The sequence below is a fragment of the Cololabis saira genome, chromosome 12, assembly GCF_033807715.1.
Source record: "Cololabis saira isolate AMF1-May2022 chromosome 12, fColSai1.1, whole genome shotgun sequence".
NCBI classification, from domain to species: domain Eukaryota; kingdom Metazoa; phylum Chordata; class Actinopteri; order Beloniformes; family Belonidae; genus Cololabis; species Cololabis saira.
This window is the reverse complement of record NC_084598.1, coordinates 37,482,188-37,506,686: the sequence shown is the minus strand read 5'-3', so window position 1 is coordinate 37,506,686 and position 24,499 is coordinate 37,482,188. Positions and strand designations below refer to the sequence as shown.

General features: G+C 41.2%; 1 protein-coding gene across 1 annotated transcript in view; it reads right to left on the bottom strand.

The window, feature by feature from the left end:
* LOC133457462 (NACHT, LRR and PYD domains-containing protein 12-like) overlaps positions 1-24,499 on the bottom strand; it is a 34,348-nt gene that overhangs the window by 6,000 nt on the left and 3,849 nt on the right. The window contains exons 2-9 of the mRNA XM_061736778.1: positions 23,462-23,648; positions 22,810-22,929; positions 21,569-21,679; positions 21,368-21,441; positions 17,860-19,654; positions 16,665-16,841; positions 14,132-14,314; positions 1,916-2,101 (exon numbers count right to left, since the gene is read on the bottom strand). Coding sequence (XP_061592762.1) covers positions 1,916-2,101; positions 14,132-14,314; positions 16,665-16,841; positions 17,860-19,654; positions 21,368-21,441; positions 21,569-21,679; positions 22,810-22,929; positions 23,462-23,610 — 2,795 coding nt within the window. The 5' untranslated portion in view covers positions 23,611-23,648. The remainder of the gene's footprint in view (positions 1-1,915; positions 2,102-14,131; positions 14,315-16,664; positions 16,842-17,859; positions 19,655-21,367; positions 21,442-21,568; positions 21,680-22,809; positions 22,930-23,461; positions 23,649-24,499) is intronic.

Genomic DNA, 24,499 nt, shown 5'->3' with positions numbered 1-24,499 from the left:
TGTCAGGAGGAATTCTGGGGCAAATGTCAACTCATCCATTTGTATGAAGGAAAATGAAGCATTTGTTTGAATGTCAGAGACACAAAAAGATGATGAACTGGTGTCCAATATTTCATGTCGTAAAACTAGTTTCAAGTGTTGAACAAGCAGATGAACAACTTGTTACTGGAACATGTTGTGTTTGAATATCTCAGTCGGTACAAACGTTAGAATCTCAGTGTTTGCACAGAAGCAGGGCTGGATACGTTACCATGGAGATCTCTGGTGTGCAGCTAACCTGGTCTGGACCAGAATAACAAGCAGGACTTCTTCCTCCTGCTGCTCCATCTGATCAGTCAGCTGTCTCTCTGATCAATCAATCATTTCATCAACACGTGTTCATCATCTTCTGTGTGTTTGTTTCCTCATTATCATCATCAACAATTACAGATAAATTACAATTCAGCATCATCATCATCTTACAGGCTCCACATAGATGAGAATTATAAAGGTGATGGCAACTTTAGTTGACTTTTCTTACTTCAACACCCGTGTATTTATATTTATTTTTTTGTATATATATTTATATTTCCTGTTTCTTATTTTATTTTTTGTTTTTTACATAGTCTTTACATGTGTGCACTTTTATGGACCTACTGCCTAATCTCATTATATCATTATAACGACAATAAAGGCTTTCTATTCTATTCTATTCTATTTACACTCTGAAAACCATAAAAAGACATTATTTGTTGCACCTTATGTCTTGCTGTCACCTGGATGAAATGATCTTAACAGACGTATTCAGACATGATAGTAAAAACCTAGAAAAAGATGTTTTCCATGTTCAGAGTTTTATATTTGGTAAACTTGTATTTGTTGAAATTAAATTTAACGTTAGTCAAAGGAAGCCAAGGTTGGTTTGACTGATTTCAGCCACAGTAAGAAGTTATTCAGTAAATGAGCTCTACAGCTCATATGTTGGACTACTACACATTCAGTCTGTCCACTATTGTCTGTCAGACCCTCTGAGTTTATTAACAGCGTCTGGAGGACATTTTTGAACGTATCAGCTGTTTAAGCTCCTCGTACGTTTCCATTAGAAGCTGTTGTTCACTCGGTGAAACATCAGCAACACTCGTCCTCCATTTCTGAATCAGGACATCTGGGACCGACCTCACGGTCTGCTTAAGGAAGACGTCCACATGCACGTACCAGGATTAGTTCAACCTGGCTTGACATAGCTGCACCTTCTCATCCTGGATCGTCTTCCTGCAGCGGAATCATCCAGGATGAACTCAGGAGGATATGTCAAGCCTTTCTCACACATCCTGGACTTCTTCTTTCTACTTTCATGCAACAAACCTCCCAACTGTCCCAGTAAAACTACATCAAGATGATCAGTGATGAAACTAATCCAACCGTGGAACATTTGAAAAAGCAGCAGAGAAAAGCAGCTGGAGATGACTTTGGAGGTCTGGAATACAATATGTAATCCTGGATTAATCCGGGAACTTTATATTCAGTTGTTAAAAATACCTTAAGATCAAGATATAATTGACATTTTTTTTAATAGAATACTACTTATAAAAATCACATTTCTAGTATAACCTATTTAAATGTTGGTTAATATGTATTTTTCTTATTTCCCAGTTAATTCTTGTTTGTTCAGATGTTTTGTTCCAAGTTCAGACACATCTCTGGTTGTTCAGTTGTTCCTGTCTGACACAATCAGATGTTTAGTTTTTATGTCAGAAATCATAAGAGGACGTTTAAGGAGAAACAAACTGTTGGAGGACTAAAGCAGAGAAGAAGAAACCAGAGCAGTCAGATAGTCAGTGTGGATCAGCAGGAGATCAGCCTGATGTCTGCAGGTTAGTGTCAACACAACTTTCACATCACATTCATCTGAACACACAAATAAAACATGTCTGACCTCAGAGTCTCCAGTCTGCAGTCTGGACTCTCCAGGAAACCACACAGATGTTTCACTCCTGAATCCTGCAGCTTGTAGTTCTCACTCAGGTCCAGATGTTTCAGATGTTTCAGATGGGAGGGGTTGGACTTCAGAGTTGAGACCAGAGAAGAACAGCTGATCTCTGACAGACCGCAGCCCTTCAACCTGAATGAAGGATAAAAGATGTGAGCTGAAGCCACCAGGATGCAGGTTCCAACAGTCCAACAGAACCAGTGAAAAAGAGCTTCATCAATATTCATGACATCATGCTGCTGCTCCAATAAAGACGTAGTGACTTCAGCTCTTCAGCTCTGCAGCTCCACCAGTGGATCCATCCAGACAAACTCATGTTGTGCAGACAAATGATTGAAGTTTCCACCCAAACAAACATGTCAGGAGGAATTCTGGGACAAATGTCAACTCATTCATTTATATGAAGGAAAATGAAGCATTTGTTTGAATGTCAGAGACACAAAAACATGATGAACTGATGTCTAATATTTCATGTAGTAAAACTAGTTTCAAGTGTTGAACAAGCAGATGAACAACTTGTTACTGGAACATGTTGTGTTTGAATATCTCCGTCGGTACAAACGTTAGAATCTAAGTGTTGTCACAGAAGCAGGGCTGGATACGTTACCATGGAGATCTCTGGTGTGCAGCTAACCTGGTCTGGACCAGAATAACAAGCAGGACTTCTTCCTCCTGCTGCTCCATCTGATCAGTCAACTGTCTCTCTGATCAATCATTCATTTCATCAACACTTGTTCATCATCTTATGTGTGTTTGTTTCCTCATTTTCATCATCAACATTTACAGATAAATTAAAATTCAGCATCATCATCATCATCATCATCATCATCTTACAGGCTCCACATAGATGAGAATTATAAAGGTGATGGCAACTTTAGTTTACTTTTCTTACTTCAACACCCGTGTATTTACATTTAGTTTTTTGTATATATATTTATATTTACTGTTTCTTATTTTATTTTTTGTTTTTCACATAGTCTTTACATGTGTGCACTTTTATGGACCTGCTGCCTAATCTCATTACATCATTATAACGACAATAAAGGCTTTCTATTTTACTCTATTTACACTCTGAAAACCATAAAAAGACATTATTTGTTGCACCTTATGTCTTGCTGTCACCTGGATGAAATGATCTTAACAGACTTATTCAGACATGATAGTAAAAACCTAGAAAAAGATGTTTTCCATGTTCAGAGTTTTATATTTGGTAAACTTGTATTTGTTGAAATTAAATTTAACGTTAGTCAAAGGAAGCCAAGGTTGGTTTGACTGATTTCAGCCACAGTAAGAAGTTATTCAGTAAATGAGCTCTACAGCTCATATGTTGGACTACTACACATTCAGTCTGTCCACTATTGTCTGTCAGACCCTCTGAGTTTATTAACAGCGTCTGGAGGACATTTTTGAACGTATCAGCTGTTTAAGCTCCTCGTACGTTTCCATTAGAAGCTGTTGTTCACTCGGTGAACCATCAGCAACACTCGTCCTCCATTTCTGAATCAGGACATCTGGGACCGACCTCACGGTCTGCTTAAGGAAGACGTCCACGTGCACGTACCAGGATTAGTTCAACCTGGCTTGACATAGCTGCACCTTCTCATCCTGGATCGTCTTCCTGCAGCGGAATAATCCAGGATGAACTCAGGAGGATATGTCAAGCCTTTCTCACACATCCTGGACTTCTTCTTTCTACTTTCATGCAACAAAACACCCAACTGTCCCAGTAAAACTACATCAAGATGATCAGTGATGAAACTAATCCAACCGTGGAACATTTGAAAAAGCAGCAGAGAAAAGCAGCTGGAGATGACTTTGGAGGTCTGGAATACAATATGTAATCCTGGATCAATCCGGGAACTTTATATTCAGTTGTTAAAAATACCTTAAGATCAAGATATAATTGACATTTTTTTTAATAGAATACTAATAAAAATCACATTTCTAGTATAACCTATTTAAATGTTGGTTAATATGTATTTTTCTTATTTCCCAGTTAATTCTTGTTTGTTCAGATGTTTTGTTCCAAGTTCAGACACATCTCTGGTTGTTCAGTTGTTCCTGTCTGACACAATCAGATGTTTAGTTTTTATGTCAGAAATCATAAGAGGACGTTTAAGGAGAAACAAACTGTTGGAGGACTAAAGCAGAGAAGAAGAAACCAGAGCAGTCAGATGGTCAGTGTGGATCAGCAGGAGATCAGCCTGATGTCTGCAGGTTAGTGTCTACACAACTTTCACATCACATTCCTCTGAACACACAACTAAAACATGTCTGACCTCAGAGTCTCCAGTCTGCAGTCTGGACTCTCCAGGAAACCACACAGATGTTTCACTCCTGAATCCTGCAGGTTCTGGTTCCCGCTCAGGTCCAGATGTTTCAGATGTTTCAGATGGGAGGGGTTGGACTTCAGAGCTGAGACCACAGAAGACCAGCTGATCTTTGACAGACTGCAGTTCTCCAACCTGAATAAAGAATAAGATGTGAGCTGAAGCCACCAGGATGCAGGTTCCAACAGTCCAACAGAACCAGTGAAAAAGAGCTTCATCAATATTCATGACATCATGCTGCTGCTCCAATAAAGACGTAGTGACTTCAGCTCTTCAGCTCTGCAGCTCCACCAGTGGATCCATCCAGACAAACTCATGTTGTGCAGACAAATGATTGAAGTTTCCACCCAAACAAACATGTCAGGAGGAATTCTGGGACAAATGTCAACTCATTCATTTATATGAAGGAAAATGAAGCATTTGTTTGAATGTCAGAGACACAAAAACATGATGAACTGATGTCTAATATTTCATGTAGTAAAACTAGTTTCAAGTGTTGAACAAGCAGATGAACAACTTGTTACTGGAACATGTTGTGTTTGAATATCTCCGTCGGTACAAACGTTAGAATCTAAGTGTTGTCACAGAAGCAGGGCTGGATACGTTACCATGGAGATCTCTGGTGTGCAGCTAACCTGGTCTGGACCAGAATAACAAGCAGGACTTCTTCCTCCTGCTGCTCCATCTGATCAGTCAACTGTCTCTCTGATCAATCATTCATTTCATCAACACTTGTTCATCATCTTATGTGTGTTTGTTTCCTCATTTTCATCATCAACATTTACAGATAAATTAAAATTCAGCATCATCATCATCATCATCATCATCATCTTACAGGCTCCACATAGATGAGAATTATAAAGGTGATGGCAACTTTAGTTTACTTTTCTTACTTCAACACCCGTGTATTTACATTTAGTTTTTTGTATATATATTTATATTTACTGTTTCTTATTTTATTTTTTGTTTTTCACATAGTCTTTACATGTGTGCACTTTTATGGACCTGCTGCCTAATCTCATTACATCATTATAACGACAATAAAGGCTTTCTATTTTACTCTATTTACACTCTGAAAACCATAAAAAGACATTATTTGTTGCACCTTATGTCTTGCTGTCACCTGGATGAAATGATCTTAACAGACTTATTCAGACATGATAGTAAAAACCTAGAAAAAGATGTTTTCCATGTTCAGAGTTTTATATTTGGTAAACTTGTATTTGTTGAAATTAAATTTAACGTTAGTCAAAGGAAGCCAAGGTTGGTTTGACTGATTTCAGCCACAGTAAGAAGTTATTCAGTAAATGAGCTCTACAGCTCATATGTTGGACTACTACACATTCAGTCTGTCCACTATTGTCTGTCAGACCCTCTGAGTTTATTAACAGCGTCTGGAGGACATTTTTGAACGTATCAGCTGTTTAAGCTCCTCGTACGTTTCCATTAGAAGCTGTTGTTCACTCGGTGAACCATCAGCAACACTCGTCCTCCATTTCTGAATCAGGACATCTGGGACCGACCTCACGGTCTGCTTAAGGAAGACGTCCACGTGCACGTACCAGGATTAGTTCAACCTGGCTTGACATAGCTGCACCTTCTCATCCTGGATCGTCTTCCTGCAGCGGAATAATCCAGGATGAACTCAGGAGGATATGTCAAGCCTTTCTCACACATCCTGGACTTCTTCTTTCTACTTTCATGCAACAAAACACCCAACTGTCCCAGTAAAACTACATCAAGATGATCAGTGATGAAACTAATCCAACCGTGGAACATTTGAAAAAGCAGCAGAGAAAAGCAGCTGGAGATGACTTTGGAGGTCTGGAATACAATATGTAATCCTGGATCAATCCGGGAACTTTATATTCAGTTGTTAAAAATACCTTAAGATCAAGATATAATTGACATTTTTTTTAATAGAATACTAATAAAAATCACATTTCTAGTATAACCTATTTAAATGTTGGTTAATATGTATTTTTCTTATTTCCCAGTTAATTCTTGTTTGTTCAGATGTTTTGTTCCAAGTTCAGACACATCTCTGGTTGTTCAGTTGTTCCTGTCTGACACAATCAGATGTTTAGTTTTTATGTCAGAAATCATAAGAGGACGTTTAAGGAGAAACAAACTGTTGGAGGACTAAAGCAGAGAAGAAGAAACCAGAGCAGTCAGATGGTCAGTGTGGATCAGCAGGAGATCAGCCTGATGTCTGCAGGTTAGTGTCTACACAACTTTCACATCACATTCCTCTGAACACACAACTAAAACATGTCTGACCTCAGAGTCTCCAGTCTGCAGTCTGGACTCTCCAGGAAACCACACAGATGTTTCACTCCTGAATCCTGCAGGTTCTGGTTCCCGCTCAGGTCCAGATGTTTCAGATGTTTCAGATGGGAGGGGTTGGACTTCAGAGCTGAGACCACAGAAGACCAGCTGATCTTTGACAGACTGCAGTTCTCCAACCTGAATAAAGAATAAGATGTGAGCTGAAGCCACCAGGATGCAGGTTCCAACAGTCCAACAGAACCAGTGAAAAAGAGCTTCATCAATATTCATGACATCATGCTGCTGCTCCAATAAAGACGTAGTGACTTCAGCTCTTCAGCTCTGCAGCTCCACCAGTGGATCCATCCAGACAAACTCATGTTGTGCAGACAAATGATTGAAGTTTCCACACAAACAAACATGTCAGGAGGAATTCTGGGACAAATGTCAACTCATTCATTTATATGAAGGAAAATGAAGCATTTGTTTGAATGTCAGAGACACAAAAACATGATGAACTGATGTCTAATATTTCATGTAGTAAAACTAGTTTCAAGTGTTGAACAAGCAGATGAACAACTTGTTACTGGAACATGTTGTGTTTGAATATCTCCGTCGGTACAAACGTTAGAATCTAAGTGTTGTCACAGAAGCAGGGCTGGATACGTTACCATGGAGATCTCTGGTGTGCAGCTAACCTGGTCTGGACCAGACTAACAAGCAGGACTTCTTCCTCCTGCTGCTCCATCTGATCAGTCAGCTGTCTCTCTGATCAATCATTCATTTCATCAACACTTGTTCATCATCTTCTGTGTGTTTGTTTCCTCATTTTCATCATCGACATTTACAGATAAATTAAAATTCAGCATCATCATAATCTTACATCCTCCACATAGATGAGAATTATAAAGGTGATGGCAGCTTTAGTTTACTTTTCTTACTTCAACACCCGTGTATTTATATTTAGTTTTTTGTATATATATATTTCCTGTTTCTTATTTTATTTTTTGTTTTTTACATAGTCTTTACATATGTGCATTTTTATGGACCTGCTGCCTAATCTCATTATATCATTATAACGACAATAAAGGCTTTCTATTCTAATTACACTCTGAAAACCATAAAAATACATTATTTGTTGCACCTTATGTCTTGCTGTCACCTGGATGAAATGATATTAACAGACGTATTCAGACATGATAGTAAAAACCTAGAAAAATATGTTTTCCATGTTCAGAGTTTAATATTTTGTAAACTTGTATTTGTTGAAATGAAATTTAACGGTAGTCAAAGGAAGCCAACGTTGGTTTGACTGATTTCAGCCACAGTAAGAAGTTATTCAGTAAATGAGCTCTACAGCTCATATGTTGGACTACTACACATTCAGTCTGTCCACTATTGTCTGTCAGACCCTCTGAGTTTATTAACAGCGTCTGGAGGACATTTTTGAACGTATCAGCTGTTTAAGCTCCTCGTACGTTTCCATTAGAAGCTGTTGTTCACTCGGTGAAACATCAGCAACACTCGTCCTCCATTTCTGAATCAGGACATCTGGGACCGACCTCACGGTCTGCTTAAGGAAGACGTCAACGTGCACGTACCAGGATTAGTTCAACCTGGCTTGACATAGCTGCACCTTCTCATCCTGGATCGTCTTCCTGCAGCAGAATCATCCAGGATGAACTCAGGAGGATATGTCAAGCCTTTCTCACACATCCTGGACTTCTTCTTTCTACTTTCATGCAACAAACCTCCCAACTGTCCCAGAAAAACTACATCAAGATGATCAGCGATGAAACTAATCCAACCGTGGAAAACATTTGAAAAAGCAGCAGAGAAAAGCAGCTGGAGATGACTTTGGAGGTCTGGAATACAATATGTAATCCTGGATCAATCTGGGAACTTTATATTCAGTTGGTTCCTTAAAAGACCTTAGGATCAAGATATAGTTGACATTTTTCAGAATAGAATACTAACTATAAAAATTACATTTCTAGTATTACCTATTTAAATGTTGGAACAAATTTATTTTTCTTATTTCTCAGTTAATTCTTGTTTGTTCAGATGTTTTATTCCAAGTTCAGACACATCTCTGGTTGTTCAGTTGTTCCTGTCTGACACATTCAGATGTTTAGTTTTCATGTAATAAATCAGAAGAGGAAGGTTAAGGAGAAACAAACTGTTGGAGGACTAAAGCAGAGAAGAAGAAACCAGAGCAGTCAGATGGTCAGTGTGGATCAGCAGGAGATCAGCCTGATGTCTGCAGGTTAGTGTCAACACAACTTTCACATCACATTCATCTGAACACACAACTAAAACATGTCTGACCTCAGAGTCTCCAGTCTGCAGTCTGGACTCTCCAGGAAACCACACAGATGTTTCACTCCTGAATCCTGCAGGTTGTGGTTCCCGCTCAGGTCCAGATGTTTCAGATGTTTCAGATGGGAGGGGTTGGACTTCAGAGTTGAGACCAGAGAAGAACAGCCGATCTCTGACAGACTGCAGCTCTCCAATCTGAATGAAGAATAAAAGATGTGAGCTGAAGCCACCAGGATGCAGGTTCCAACAGTCCAACAGAACCAGTGAAAAAGAGCTTCATCAATATTCATGACATCATGCTGCTGCTCCAATAAAGACGTAGTGACTTCAGCTCTTCAGCTCTGCAGCTCCACCAGTGGATCCATCCATACAAACTCATGTTGTGCAGACAAATGATTCCAGTTTTCACACAAACAAACATGTCAGGAGGAATTCTGGGACAAATGTCAACTCATTCATTTATATGAAGGAAAATTAAGCATTTGTTTGAATGTCAGAGACACAAAAACATGATGAACTGATGTCTAATATTTCATGTAGTAAAACTAGTTTCAAGTGTTGAACAAGCAGATGAACAACTTGTTACTGGAACATGTTGTGTTTGAATATCTCCGTCGGTACAAACGTTAGAATCTCAGTGTTGTCACAGAAGCAGGGCTGGATACGTTACCATGGAGATCTCTGGTGTGCAGCTAACCTGGTCTGGACCAGACTAACAAGCAGGACTTCTTCCTCCTGCTGCTCCATCTGATCAGTCAGCTGTCTCTCTGATCAATCATTCATTTCATCAACACTTGTTCATCATCTTCTGTGTGTTTGTTTCCTCATTTTCATCATCAACATTTACAGATAAATAACAATTCAGCATCATCATCATCATCATCACCTTACAGGCTCCACATAGATGAGAATTAGAAAGGTGATGGCAGCTTTATTTCACTTTTCTTACATCAACACATGTGTATTTATATTTTTTTTTTTGTATATATATTTATATTTCCTGTTTGTTATTTTATTTTTTGTTTTTTTACATAGTCTTTACATGTGTGCACTTTTATGGACCTGCTGCCTAATCTCATTACATCATTATAACGACAATAAAGGCTTTCTATTCTATTCTATTCTATTTACACTCTGAAAACCATAAAAAGACATTATTTGTTGCACCTTATGTCTTGCTGTCACCTGAATGAAATGATCTTAACAGGCTTATTCAGACATGATAGTAAAAACCTAGAAAAAGATGTTTTCCATGTTCAGAGTTTTATATTTGGTAAACTTGTATTTGCTGAAATTAAATTTAACGGTAGTCAAACGAAGCCAACGTTGGTTTGACTGATTTCAGCCACAGTAAGAAGTTATTCAGTAAATGAGCTCTACAGCTCATATGTTGGACTACTACACATTCAGTCTGTCCACTATTGTCTGTCAGACCCTCTGAGTTTATTAACAGCGCCTGGAGGACATTTTTGAACGTATCAGCTGTTTAAGCTCCTCGTACGTTTCCATTAGAAGCTGTTGTTCACTCGGTGAAACATCAGCAACACTCGTCCTCCATTTCTGAATCAGGACATCTGGGACCGACCTCACGGTCTGCTTAAGGAAGACGTCAACGTGCACGTACCAGGATTAGTTCAACCTGGCTTGACATAGCTGCACCTTCTCATCCTGGATCGTCTTCCTGCAGCGGAATCATCCAGGATGAACTCAGGAGGATATGTCAAGCCTTTCTCACACATCCTGGACTTCTTCTTTCTACTTTCATGCAACAAACCTCCCAACTGTCCCAGAAAAACTACATCAAGATGATCACTGATGAAACTAATCCAACCGTGGAAAACATTTGAAAAAGCAGCAGAGAAAAGCAGCTGGAGATGACTTTGGAGGTCTGGAATACAATATGTAATCCTGGATCAATCTGGGAACTTTATATTCAGTTGGTTTCTTAAAAGACCTTAAGATCAAGATATAATTGACATTTTTCTGAATAGAATACTACTTATAAAAAGCTAATTTCTAGTATTACGTATTTAAATGTTGGTTATATGTATTTTTCTTATTTCCCAGTTAATTCTTGTTTGTTCAGATGTTTTATTCCAAGTTCAGACATATCTCTGGTTGTTCAGTTGTTCCTGTCTGACACATTCAGATATTTAGTTTTCATGTAATAAATCATAAGAGGAAGTTTGAGGAGAAACAAACTGTTGGAGGACTAAAGCAGAGAAGAAGAAACCAGAGCAGTCAGATGGTCAGTGTGGATCAGCAGGAGATCAGCCTGATGTCTGCAGGTTAGTGTCAACACAACTTTCACATCACATTCATCTGAACACACAACTAAAACATGTCTGACCTCAGAGTCTCCAGTCTGCAGTCTGGACTCTCCAGAAAACCACACAGCTGCTTCATAGCTGAATCCTTCAGGTGTTTCTCACTCAGGTCCAGTTGTTTCAGATCAGAGGGGTTGGACTCCAGAACTGAGACCAGAGAAGAACAGCTGATCTCTGACAAACTGCAGCGCTCCGACCTGATCAAAGAATAAAACACAGATAAAACTCTAGATGAGGGTTTTGTCCACATCAGATCAGAGGACAGCAGGGTGGTGTGGTGGGAACACTGGAGCTTCACAGTCACAAGGTTCCTGGTTCAAATCCCAGCTCGGTTCTTCCCTCATGTTCACTCAGAAACAACTCCGTCAGGGTTCTTGATGTTTCCACATTAAACGCAGGACTGAGATACTTCGTCTCTTTGATTAGATTATAATTTTCAATGTCGGCCAACACTGTACAAGATTTACGTTCAGGAACGTGGTCACAAAGTATTCTAGAATAGTGGAGAGTACTCTGATTACTATCGCTGGGATCATGGAGACCCTGTATGGAGTTGGGAATGCAGGACTGGATTTAACTGGTTCTGTTGCTGCCATCAAATTCAACATTTAGCAATGTTTGGTATTTTTATCAGAATGATTATGATTAGCATATTCTGTTAATGATGGATGAAACACAAATGATAGACGCATCACAATCAAACAGAAGCAAATTTACTGAGAATAAGAGGTTCTGGTAAACATACAGGACCTGCATCATCCAACTGATAGTAATAAGAGTACTAAATACTATTTTGAGAATTATCTTTAAAATATTCTTGAAAGTAAACAAAGTACTTTGTTGTTCAGAATGACAAACTACAAAGTACTGAGTGAGCTGATTATACGTCTTACTTTTAGCTCAGCAGAGTCATAGATGTGACTTATTTTACAGTCTTTGGAGCATCTTCATGAAGGAAACCAGTTTGGTCTTGTTAGTTGTGTGATGTGGTATATGACATAACGATGCTGAAGATCTTCTGCTTCATGATCTGGTGTCAAATGTCTGAGTGAGCAGCGGCAGGAAGAGCTGGTGGTGGTTTCACTGGATGAGAACTTTATCTACTTATTACAGATAACTATTTTAATGGAATAAAGGGGGGAGAACGTCTACTGTAAGAGATACAGCGGTACCGACAAACCCCAACCTCACACCCACAGTCTCGCCTGCAGCTAGTGCAAAATTCCGCAGCAAGAATTCTGACCCGCTCAAATAGGAGGTCACACATAACCCCTATTCTCAAAGCTCTTCATTGGCTGCCAGTTTCCTCTAGGGTCAATTTTAAAATTCTGGTTTTAACTTTCAGAGCTTTGCATGGTCAGGCTCCATCTTACATCAGCAATCTGATCCAGCCCTACACCCCAGCTCGGGCTCTGAGGTCTGTGGATCAGAATCTGCTGATGGTTCCTCGTACTCGCTTCCGGACCAGAGGAGACCGATCCTTCCAGGCCGTTGCTCCCAGGCTTTGGAACGCTCTTCCACTCTCTCTGCGTTCCATGGAGTCTGTTGACTCCTTCAAAAGGCAACTAAAGACCTTTTTATTTGTGCAAGCTTTTGCCTAATTGTCTTGGGGCTGTTATGATCGTAAATTTGTTGTCTTGGCCTTTTAATCTCAAATTTGTATGTATCTCTTAACTGTTATTTTAACTGTGAAGCGCTCTGTGACCATGGTCTGTGAAGGGCGCTGTACAAATAAAGTTTACTTACTTACTTACTTACTTACTTACTTACTACAGCGGGTCCATGAAGGAACCTTCTGGAGGGAGATGAAGAGTTTCCTGCCTCTCTCCCTGCCAGCTGATCACCCTCATCATCCTCACCTCTTCCTGTTCCTATTTAAACACGACTCCAGGTCTCACTCTCTGCCAGATTGGGTTTGTGGTCTCCCTGCAGATACCGGTCTCCAGCAGTTCTCCTGTGACTGCTATGCTGGACCAGATCTGTGTCCTTGGACCTGGTTTTAAGGCCCAGCATTGATCGGTACCTCTATCTGAGCTTATCTGCCTGTCTTCGGTTCTGACCCTGGCCTGCTGTTCCTGGATCTGTGTTCGGCATCACAACTGAACTGCAGACCCTCCTGGCCTCTGGACCGGTGGCCCGTCCCTGCATCTCGCCTCTGCTGATCCCCTCTGATTCATATTTGGGTCAATAATTATTTAGATGAGGACTCTTTACGCCTGGTCAGCTGTCACTTCAGCCCTGTCCGCTCAAACCTTAAAACAGTTAGTTAGTTTACCGTCAGCCAAAAGCCGTCTTCCTTCAGACATGTGTGATCTCTGACTGTGTTCAGCGTGGGAGGAGGTCTGTCTCTGCCAGACTTGTGGTTTCATAGATGATTTAAAAGATGAACATGTAACTCAGTTTTAAACTTTTAGAGTCAGAAAAGCATCATATGGCCCTTTAAAAGTGATGAACCCAGAAGTGACATCTCCCTGAGTGAGCAGGAACACACATGTATGATGGTGAGTGAAGTTCAGACGATAAACACCTGAAACTCCTTCACCTGGACTGACGGTGTCTTCTCTGTTTGAGGAGACCCAAATCAATTTAACCGACCTGAGAGTCTGCAGCTGGTAGTCTGGACTCTCCACCAGGTCAGACAGCTGCTCCACATCTGAATTCTTCAGCTTGTAGTTGAATCTCAGGTCCAGATGTTTCAGACGGGAGGGGTTGGACTTCAGAGCAGAGACCAGAGAAGAACAGCTGATCTCTGACAGACCGCAGCACTGCAAGCTGCACAAAGACACCAGAGAAGAAGAAACCAGAGCAGTCAGATGGTCAGTGTGGATCAGCAGGAGATCAGCCTGATGTCTGCAGGTTAGTGTCAACACAACTTTCACATCACATTCATCTGAACACACAACTAAAACATGTCTGACCTCAGAGTCTCCAGTCTGCAGTCTGGACTCTCCAGGAAACCACACAGATGTTTCACTGCTGAATCCTGCAGCTTGTTCCCGCTCAGGTCCAGATGTTTCAGATGTTTCAGATGGGAGGGGTTGGACTTCAGAGCTGAGACCAGAGAAGAACAGCTGATCTCTGACATCCTGCAGTCCTCCAACCTGAACAAAAAGTAAAACATGTTGAAGTCTCATCGGAGATGTGTTTATTCAAATATCAACTTTGTCATCAGGTCCATGTGGGTCACCACTGTATCTGGACTTTATAAAACAGGTTTTACAGTTTTGTTACATCCATGATGTCGGTTCCTGGTTGTTCCTCTGACATGTTCACCTTTACTGAACATCCTGAGGTTCTCTGGTCGAGGTCTGACACTAGATTAAGATGAAAACACCAACATACACACCAATCTTTTTGATTAGTGTTGATGTTAAAATATTGTTCAAAGCAGCAGTTTAGAGATCAGAAGCTGATCTAGCAACAATTATCAACACCAGAATGGATCTGTGGAGACAGCTGGATTTTTACATCATGTGTCAGTTTTATATCATTTATGCAGGATTCCTGAGGTTTTTATCATAATGATCTTTTTTATGTTAAAAAGAGTTAAAATTATGTTTTCTGAGAGCAGAAGGATAAGACATTAAAATACTTTATTTTTTAGTAATGTGTCCTTTATAATTTGACTTAAGTTGCAAACACCTAATAATTCTGTTAAAACTTACTTTTACTTTACTCTCTTACTTTTAGTTAAAGATAAGAATGATTGATTAAAGTTACTAAGATGTTACTTCCATCTACGTAACATCAATCGCCTCCGCCCTTCCCTTACCCCCCACACTGCTGCCATCCTTGTTCACACCTTTGTCACTTCCCGCTTGGACTATTGCAACTCTCTCCTCTTCGGCCTCCCCCACCGATCCCTCCATAAACTCCAACTGGTCCAGAATTCAGCTGCCCGCATCATAACTCGGACCCGCTCTATCCATCACATCACTCCTGTCCTCCAACAGCTCCACTGGCTCCTGGTTCAGTTCTGCATCCAATTCAAGGTCATCCTGTTTACATTCAAGGCCATCCACAACCTCGCCCCCCATATCTGTCTGATCTCCTCCATGTCCACACTGCCTCCCGAGCCCTAAGATCCTCCTCCTCCACATAACTATCTGTCCCCCCCGCCCGCCTCACCACCATGGGGAGCAGAGCATTCAGCCGCTCTGCTCCTCGTCTCTGGAACTCATTACCCTCCCAACTCAGAAACATTGATTCATTCCTTCTTTTCAAATCACAATTCAAAACTCAACTGTTCAAGACTGCCTACCTCATTTAATGTTCATGTCTTCTTTATTTCTTACCTCTGCTGTTTTTAAATGTTTTTTTTTTTTTTAATGTGTTCTGCTGGTTTTATTTTTTAACGTGTTGTGTACGGCGACTTTGAGTGCCAAGAAACGTGCCTTTAAAAATAAAATGTATTATTATTTATGTAATGATGCACTAACGCTGCCCATAAACATTCACAAACCCTCACGATCATAATAAAATCACAACTCTTAACGGAACGCAACACAAAGCAAAGAACAGCAATCCCCATAATGCAATGCAGTTTAAATCGGAAGAAATGCCCCCAAATAAATTATTTTTTCCAGGCCTCAACTTTTAACAGGATTATCTCCAGCTCACAGCAGATTTGTTTTTAAATTGGTTTTACTTGTTTTTGCAAGTTCCTTGTTAAGATGAACGGTTTTTAATGGATAATTCTCTTCATTATCATATTCAAATAGATGTAGGTGAGGGAGGAGACAGGGCAGAGTGTTGTGATCCGGCATATATGCTCAAATCCACGTTGATTGTGATGTTCAAAGAAGCGTGCATGGATTTGGGCGTACACAGTTTTGAGAATCTGAATTTCTTTTAGCGTACGCAAGAATTCCATGCATGGATTCATGTTGAAATCCACGCACTCTTTGTACATGAGGCCCCTGCTCTCTTTCAGTCCTGGCTGGTTGTCAGTCTGCACGCCTTCCAATCATCTTCAGGATTCTCTGTTTTCTGTTAGAGGCCTTTTTCTGGGTTTTGATGTTTTGTTAAAATAAAGGACTTTCCTGCCATCTGTCAACTTTGGGTTTCCTGCATTTGAGTTCTGTAATATCAACTCATGACAAAACCTGCAGCTGTTTTAAAACAAGTTCAGACTCAGGAAACGGCAGATTACAAACACAAGAAAGTATAAAGTACTTTCTACTTTGGCCTGATGTGCTCGGCTAATGTCTAATAAACTTTTTAAGGTTATTCTTTCTTTTATACTAAACTGGTTTCTCTCTTTACATCTAAAAATATTCTTATATAACAATCTTCAGACTTTTATAGACACAGAACCTTTCTAAAACAAATAAACATTTTTTCATATCAGATATTAAATACTTCATGAATATGTTTTGAATTAAACTAGTTTTGTCACATCTTTGGAGGATGATAACTGGATAAATGTGGAAACATCTCCAATGGACTGACCTCAGAGTCTCCAGTCTACAGTTTGGACTCTCCAGTCCACCAGACAGAACCTTCACTCTTGAATCCTGCAGTTTCTTGTTCTGACTCAGGTCCAGTTCTGTCAGATGGGAGGGGTTGGACTTCAGAGCGGACGCAACAACTTCACAGTGAGTCTTTGAGAGATAACAACCAACAAATCTGTGATGAGAGAAAATATGATGTCAGTTCTAATAAAGTCTGAGTTAAAGCCAGACTGAACACATCTGATAACTTCTGCAGTATTTGTCTGGATCTGCAGATGAAGGAGGGAACCGGCTTCGTTAACGTCTTTCAGAGTCCTCTGAAAACATCTGATTTAGGACATAAACTCATTTATTCTTGGACATTTTTCACTCTGAACATCTTGAACGAAGTGTGGACCTGAACCTTTATCAAGTATCCAGATAAAATATCTTCAAGCTTTTAAGCTATATTTAGTATTTTTCTGACTAGTTTTTCTTGTATTTTGTGTTCAGGTCTCTTAAAGAAGACTTTGGTCTCACAGAGACTTCAGCATTGATCAGAGATTGATTAAGAAGTTCTCGTATGAAGCTGTAAACATCTTCATGCTGCTCTCCTCTACAGCAACAACACAAACACCTGTCACCTTCTGTCTCAGACAAACTTTCATTCATAATTAATGAAGCTGCACTCGTGAAATTCAGCACTCAGAGCTTTTCCATCTAGACTCTCAGTCTGGTACGACCAGCAGTTTATGGAGGATCATGGGATTTCAAGCCTTCATATCTGTGTCGAGGCCTCTTGGATGAGAGGTGAAAAGTCTTCAGGAACCAAAAACAAGTCCAACTGCTTTCCTCTTAAAGTCTGTGGAAAGTAACCCCCCCACCCACAGGAGTTACAGGACGGTGCAGGAGATCCCAGAACCAGAGTTACTAGAATTAAGGTCTCTAACCAAGTACACGTGTCCACAAAACCCCCCAGTGGTTCTGATGTTTCATCTTTCTCCATTACATAGATTAATCTCTGAGCAGCAAAAACATCAACTAGATCAAGTGTTCGAAACATGAACCTCTGGTTGAGGTGACTTGAGGTGACCCAGAAAAAAACAAAATCATCAGATTTCAAAAGTTTTCATTTGAAGATCAAAACAAGATTTAAAGAACTAAACTGCTAATTTACACTATCTGATGGTGTTATTGATCACATCTGGACTCACCGAGCCTTTCTGCAGTTCCTCACAGCTGGAATCAGTCTCAGTCGATCCACTGGTCTTGTTGTCTTGTACTTGTCCAGGTCCAACTCATCCAGAACCTCCTCTGACATCTGCAGCATGTAGGCCAGAGCTGAACACTGGATCTTAGAGAGTTTCTTCTTTGACCTGTTCTCTGACTTCAGGAACTCTTGGATCTGCTGATAAACTGAGAGGTCATTCATCTCCATCAGACACTGGAAGATGTTGATGATTCTGTCAGGAGACCTGCTCTTAGTGATCATCTTCTTCAGGTTGTTGATGACTCTCTTGATGGTTTTTGGACCATTCTCCGTCTGGTTCAGCAGACCTCCTAACAGTCTCTGGTTGGACTCCACAGAAAGACCATGAAGGAAGCGAACAAACAGGTCCAGGTGGCCATTTTTACTCTTCAGGGATTTCTGCATGACTCTCTCCAGGAAGTCATCCAGAGTTGAATATATGTAGTTTCTTCCCAGGAAGTTCTTCAGCACATCTGTGTTCCTGGTGGAGTAACAGTGGAGCATGTAGACTGCAGCCAGGAACTCCTGGATGCTCAGATGAACAAAGCAGTAGACGGGTTTTTGGAAGATCTCACACTCTCTCCTGAAGATCTGGGTACAAACTCCTGAGAACACCGAGGCCTCAGTGACATCAAGACCACACTGCTCCAGGTCTTCTTGGTAGAACATGATGTTTCCTTTCTTCAGATGTTCAAACGCCAGCCTCCCCAGCTTCAGGAGAACGTCCCTGTCAGCCTCCATCAGCTCCTGTGGACTCGTCTCATGTCCCTCCTGGTACTTGTTCTTCTTCCTCTTCGTCTGGACCAGCAGGAAGTGGGAGAACATGTCAGTCAGGGTCTTGGGCAGCTCTCCTCTCTGCTCTGTGGTCAACATGTGGTCCAGAACTGAAGCAGTGATCCAGCAGAAGACTGGGAGTTTACACATGATGTGGAGGGTTCTGGATGTCTTCATGTGGGAGACGATGCTGCTGGACCGCTCTTCATCCCTGAACCTCCTCCTGAAGTATTCCTCCTTCTGGCCGTCGGTGAAGCCTCGTACTTCTGTTAACCTGTCAATGTGTTTCTGAGGGATCTGATAGGCTGCTGCAGGTCTGGAAGTTATCCAGATGAGAGCTGAGGGAAGCAGGTTCCCCTGGATGAGGTTGGTCAGCAGCACGTTGACCGATGAGCTCTGTGTGACATCAGACACGACCGGTCCGTTGTTGAAGTCCAGGGAACGTCTGCTTTCATCCAGGCCGTCAAAGATGAACAACGGTTTCCCGGCAGCCAGCTGCTCTGCTGTGAGCTTCTGTAACGATGGATGGAAAACCTGGATCAGCCTGAGAAGACTGAACTGCTCATCTCTGATCAGGTTCAGCTCCCTGAACGAGAGCAGAATCACCACGGTGACGTCTTGGTTCTCCGAGCCCTCGGCCCAGTCCAGAGAGAACTTCTGAACCGAGAAAGTTTTCCCAACACCAGCGACGCCGTTAGTCAGAACCACTCTGATGGCTCCATGTTGGTCAGGTAAGGCTTTAAAGATGTCCTGGCACCTGATTGGAGCGTCATGGAGGCTCTTCATCCGGGGCGCTGTCTCCAGCTGCCTCACCTCATGTTGGGTATCAACCTCTTCACTCAGTCCCTCTGTGATGAAGAGCTCTGTGTAGATCCTGTTGAGGGGGGTTCTACTTCCTGTTTCATCAATTCCTTCAGTCACATGTTCACATCTGCTCCTCAGACTGATCTTATGTTCATCTAGGACCTCCTGCAGACCGGCATCTGCTGAAATAAAGAATGAAGAGGAGGTCAGAGAGATAGAAACTCCTACTGAGTCAGTGATGGGGGGCCTCCAGGAGCTAAAACAACCTGGTTTAAGAACCGGTTTGACCGCTCAGTCCACCCATGCCGGTGAAGGGTCAAGACCACATAAGCTTTATTGCCCTGCAGACTGCAGGTACCGTTCAAGAATGTGGAAAACATAAACACTGGTCACTGCCGGGACAACCATCTGAAACCCCCCCAAGACGAAGGTCACCACGGATGTATTGGGTAACAGACATCGAACTGTGGAAAACATCGGTCGTTGATCAGAGGAACATTGTGAGAATTTTCAGGTAAAACCCTAAAACAACCGTCAGGGACATGAGCAACCACCTCCAAAAGGCAGGAGTGAAGTCATCACCATCTACAGCTCACCGAAGAAGACTTCATGAACTAAAGTAGATGCCACACCAGGAGAGACGACTCATTAGTAAGAAGAATAGGAATACGACCCACAAACAAACCACTCAACGAGGTTGGAACGCCTGGAAAAGTTTCAACAAGATCTGAACCGTACGAGGAAAGGTCCAGTTTAGGAGAAACATTTATAATTGAAGAAACAGGGACACTGAGGTGGACGTCCTGCGATGAGCAGAATCACATGAAACTTCAGGTGAACTCCTAATCCCTCAAATCCATCCCAGGAGGCGGAGCTTGGAAACGCTCCAAGACGGAGGAAAAACCTCCACAAAACCAGGCCAGGGCAGTTCTGCGTAGTATTTAACCTTGTGGATCATTTTTGTGAGCAGAACACTTCTGTGCTGTCAGACAAGTGGAAGATTGAAACATTCAGTCTTCTTTCCAGCTTCATGATTTTTACATATCTCCTTGGAAACGGAATGCTGGCTAATTTCTTGATTTTCATCCACCAAAACAATACTATCCTTGTGCTGCGTAGGCTAATTTCATTATATGATGTCACTACGTCCGTCGCAGCTGTTGTAAAGATGCCATGAGAAGGCAGAAAAGGCAGCTAAAGGATCGCTTTAAAAATACTCCTACACACGGTACGATTTCAGCGCCCGTACAAGATGATGGAACCTGGACCTGCTTAACCTCCGGTATGAAGTCCAGAATGCTACACACACTGAACCATGATGAGAACTGAGCTGGAACACCAACGTTCACACTCCCGGTTGAGCCCAATGAGGAACAAAGAAAACAGGCAGGTCCTCTACTGACCACTAGGGTCCAGGTCCAGACCTGCAGGTCCTTTACTGACCACTAGGGTCCAGATCCAGACCTGCAGGTCCTCTACAGACCACTAGGGTCCAGATCCAGACCTGCAGGTCCTCTACAGACCACTAGGGTCCAGATCCAGACCTGCAGGTCCTCTACAGACCACTAGGGTCCAGATCCAGACCGGAAGTTCCATTATTATTTCATAAAACAAGGAAACAGCTGATGAGCGTAACAGCAGCAGCAGGACGTCACATGTAGGATTTATATTTGCAAGATGAGTAACTGGAGAGACACAGGCATCCACAAGCTGCTCAACCTCAGAGCCGAGGACGCCATAAACCGGCGTACGTCCGGAACCACAAAGGATGATGGTGTTTGAACAACTGGACACAAAAATACACAAAAATAACAAACCGGGGGTACGCCGATGCATCAGATGTTTTAAAAACCTCAGATGCCACGACGACTCTTCAGACTGATGGACGGTCTCACCTTGTGGAAAGCTTGCTCTGGATCTTTTTCCATATCCCAGATTTTCCGATGAAACCGACTGGTAGGAGCTCCGTCTGCAGAACCAGCGTCCACACAGGGTTTATTGGATGTTTCCACGATTACAAGAAAAATCAAACACAAACAAGTTCTCAAGGTATTTGTTGTGTTGTTTTTTTCTTCCAGAGGACATGGTTTTCTTACTTCATTGGAGCAGGTTCATTGTTGAAGTTTTCAGGTAGATCTTTGGAGACGTCACTCTTCGTAGACAGACAACTGGAGGCTGCAGAATTCACTCCTCTGATGTAACGACCTCTGAAAAACCCAAAGATCCTGATCTTCACATCTCATCAGTCAATGATCACACAACTGACTCCTTCTGCACAAGGTAAGTAGGAACAAGACAGGAACCAGGAACCGGGAACTTAACCGATAACCCATAGGAGACACATCACACCAAAAACAGCCTGAAATAGACAGACTTTCTTCTGATTGGTCAAGTATTCTCAATTTAGTTTTTTGTTCCATCCTTCTCTCATAAACATCTCACATTTAATATCCACAATAACTGAACTGAACTATAGGTCAGAAAATCTATATTTCTACTTTGTTGTCTATATTTTCAAACTGAATAAATCTTTACAATCCGTCAAACTGCCTTCAAAAACACAGCAGGAAACTTCATGGCCTCAGCTTCTAACGGTGGCCTATTCCATCTATTCTAGTATTTATAAAGTCCTGCAGAAGCAGAGGTGATGAATCTCCTCCTTTTGTCTTTATTGACAGTAGTTTGTGCAACTTTTTGAAGTTAGATTTTACACAACAATAACGTGGGAGTTGACAGATGGAGATTCTTGTACAGGCAGGTGTTTTTACAGACTTTTTTTATACACTTACAAAGCTACATTTACGGTTGGTTTGTAGGGATCCAATCTACAAGGTGTACTGACAATAAAGGACTATTCTATTCTATTATAGCCTGTTCTAGGTGTGTCTTTCTACTTAAAGTAAACTGAAATCAGGATTAAAAATGCTGACCATAATTCTTATATCTGGATACATTTCACACATTTTTAAGGTTTCCAAAATCCAGGGAGAGTAGGAAGTGAGAAATAACCCTACAAAGGGAGGGGTTGTCTGCCTCTGAATAATGAATAGAATTGTAAATAAATTATAGATATATATATATATTTATATATATAAATAATTTGAATTGTTACATGTTTGACATATATTCTTATATACATATATTCCTACACACACACACACACACACACACACACACACACACACACACACACACACACACACACACACACACACACACACGCACACACACACACACACACACACACACACACACACACACAAACACACACACACACACACACAGAAAATATAAATTCATGATGAGTCATAAAATCAATTAACAACAGTTGTCTTACTTTGTGTCTGAAGGTCCAGGTTCTTTACTGAACCATATAGGTTGGTGCATGGACCAGTCACTCTTCATAGACAGACAGCTGGATCCTGGAGACTCTGGTCTCTGACTGCAGTAACGACCTCTGCAAACACAAATTCACATCAGTCACTCATAATATTGATGTTGACCACTGAAGACGATCTACACCAGGGGGTCTCCAACCCTGGTCCCCGAGAGCCAGTGTCCTGCAGGTTTTAGATGTTTCCCTGCTTCAGCACAGCCTCATACAAATGACTGATAAGAATGACTCTTCAATCTAATTTCTTCCTTTGTGCCTTCAAGCAAGCTCGGGTCACCCCACTGCTGATAAACCAACGCTCAACCCTGCCCAGGTTGAAGACTACCGTCCGGTCCCACTGCTCCCATCCCAACGTCCTGAAATCCCTGTTTCAGTAATTTCTAATGTCAACAACGAGTACTAATCTCCTAAAACTGCTGGAGGACCACGTGGTTGGACCACGTGGTTGAGGAACACAGAAGACACCGTGGTTGTAAAACAGGAACAAAAAGGAGTAAGTGAAGTTTGAAGAAACTAAAACTTCAAATAAACCGGCACATACAGAAAGTATAGAGTCATAATGAGTCATAAAATCAGTTAACAACAGTTGTCTTACTTTGTGTCTGATGGTCCAGGTTCATTACTGAAGTATGGAGGTTCATATATGGACCGGTCACTCTTCATAGAGAGACAGATGGATCCTGGAGACTCTGGTCTCTCCTCCTCTTTCTCCACACAATCATCCATCTTCTGGACTTCAGTCATTCAGAGACATGAACCAGAAACACAGACCATCTTTGAATCTGTAGACAGAAACTTTATTAGAACACCACCAAGTCATGAAACACATTCTTTCACCCACTATTCCTGAATGACTTTGTCAAAACTCCTGAGGTGGAAAAAAGAGGTTTTACTGATACTGACGATAAGAGAGAATTGAAACTGAGAGTCGCCTCTAATTTGATGTCAATCTGTGAAGCCGAGTATTCGCCTGGAGAAGATATGTTCTGTTTCATTAAAAAACTCAAAGAAAGACTGATGAAGTTATCCAGGAAACCATTTCTTCTCTGATTCACACTAAAGAGCACAAGCCTGAACGTTACCTGCTCGTGTTCAGTTTTCTACACAAAAACATCAGAGTTTATTCTGGATCCAGTCATGAAGGTCAGTCTGAGATCAGCGGTGCGTTTCCCAAAACCACCGTTGATGACGATGTTCACCACTAACATAGTTGAACCCAGGCAGGTAGGGATGGGAATTGATAAGATTTTATTGATTCCGATTCCATTTTTGATTCTGTTTAACGATTCGATTCTTTATCGATTCTCTTATCGATTCTCATTTGAAAAAAAGGAGAACAAACAGGTGGATTAGCATCAACTTTGTTTTATATCTTTGAACAAAAAAATACAAGTGAGGTCTTAAGACGCCCCCAGCCTTGGGCTCCTCGATCGTGTGCCAGGGGGTCCCCACAAAATTATTTGTAATATAAAATACGGTATGTATTTAATATAAAATAATAATAATAATATCAATATTATTCTGTAGAAATGAACTAAATACAACAAATTATTCTGTGGCAATTACACAAGAATATTCAGTAACATGTTGAACACCACAAACTTAGTCACTGCTGGTGACATTCATCTATTCT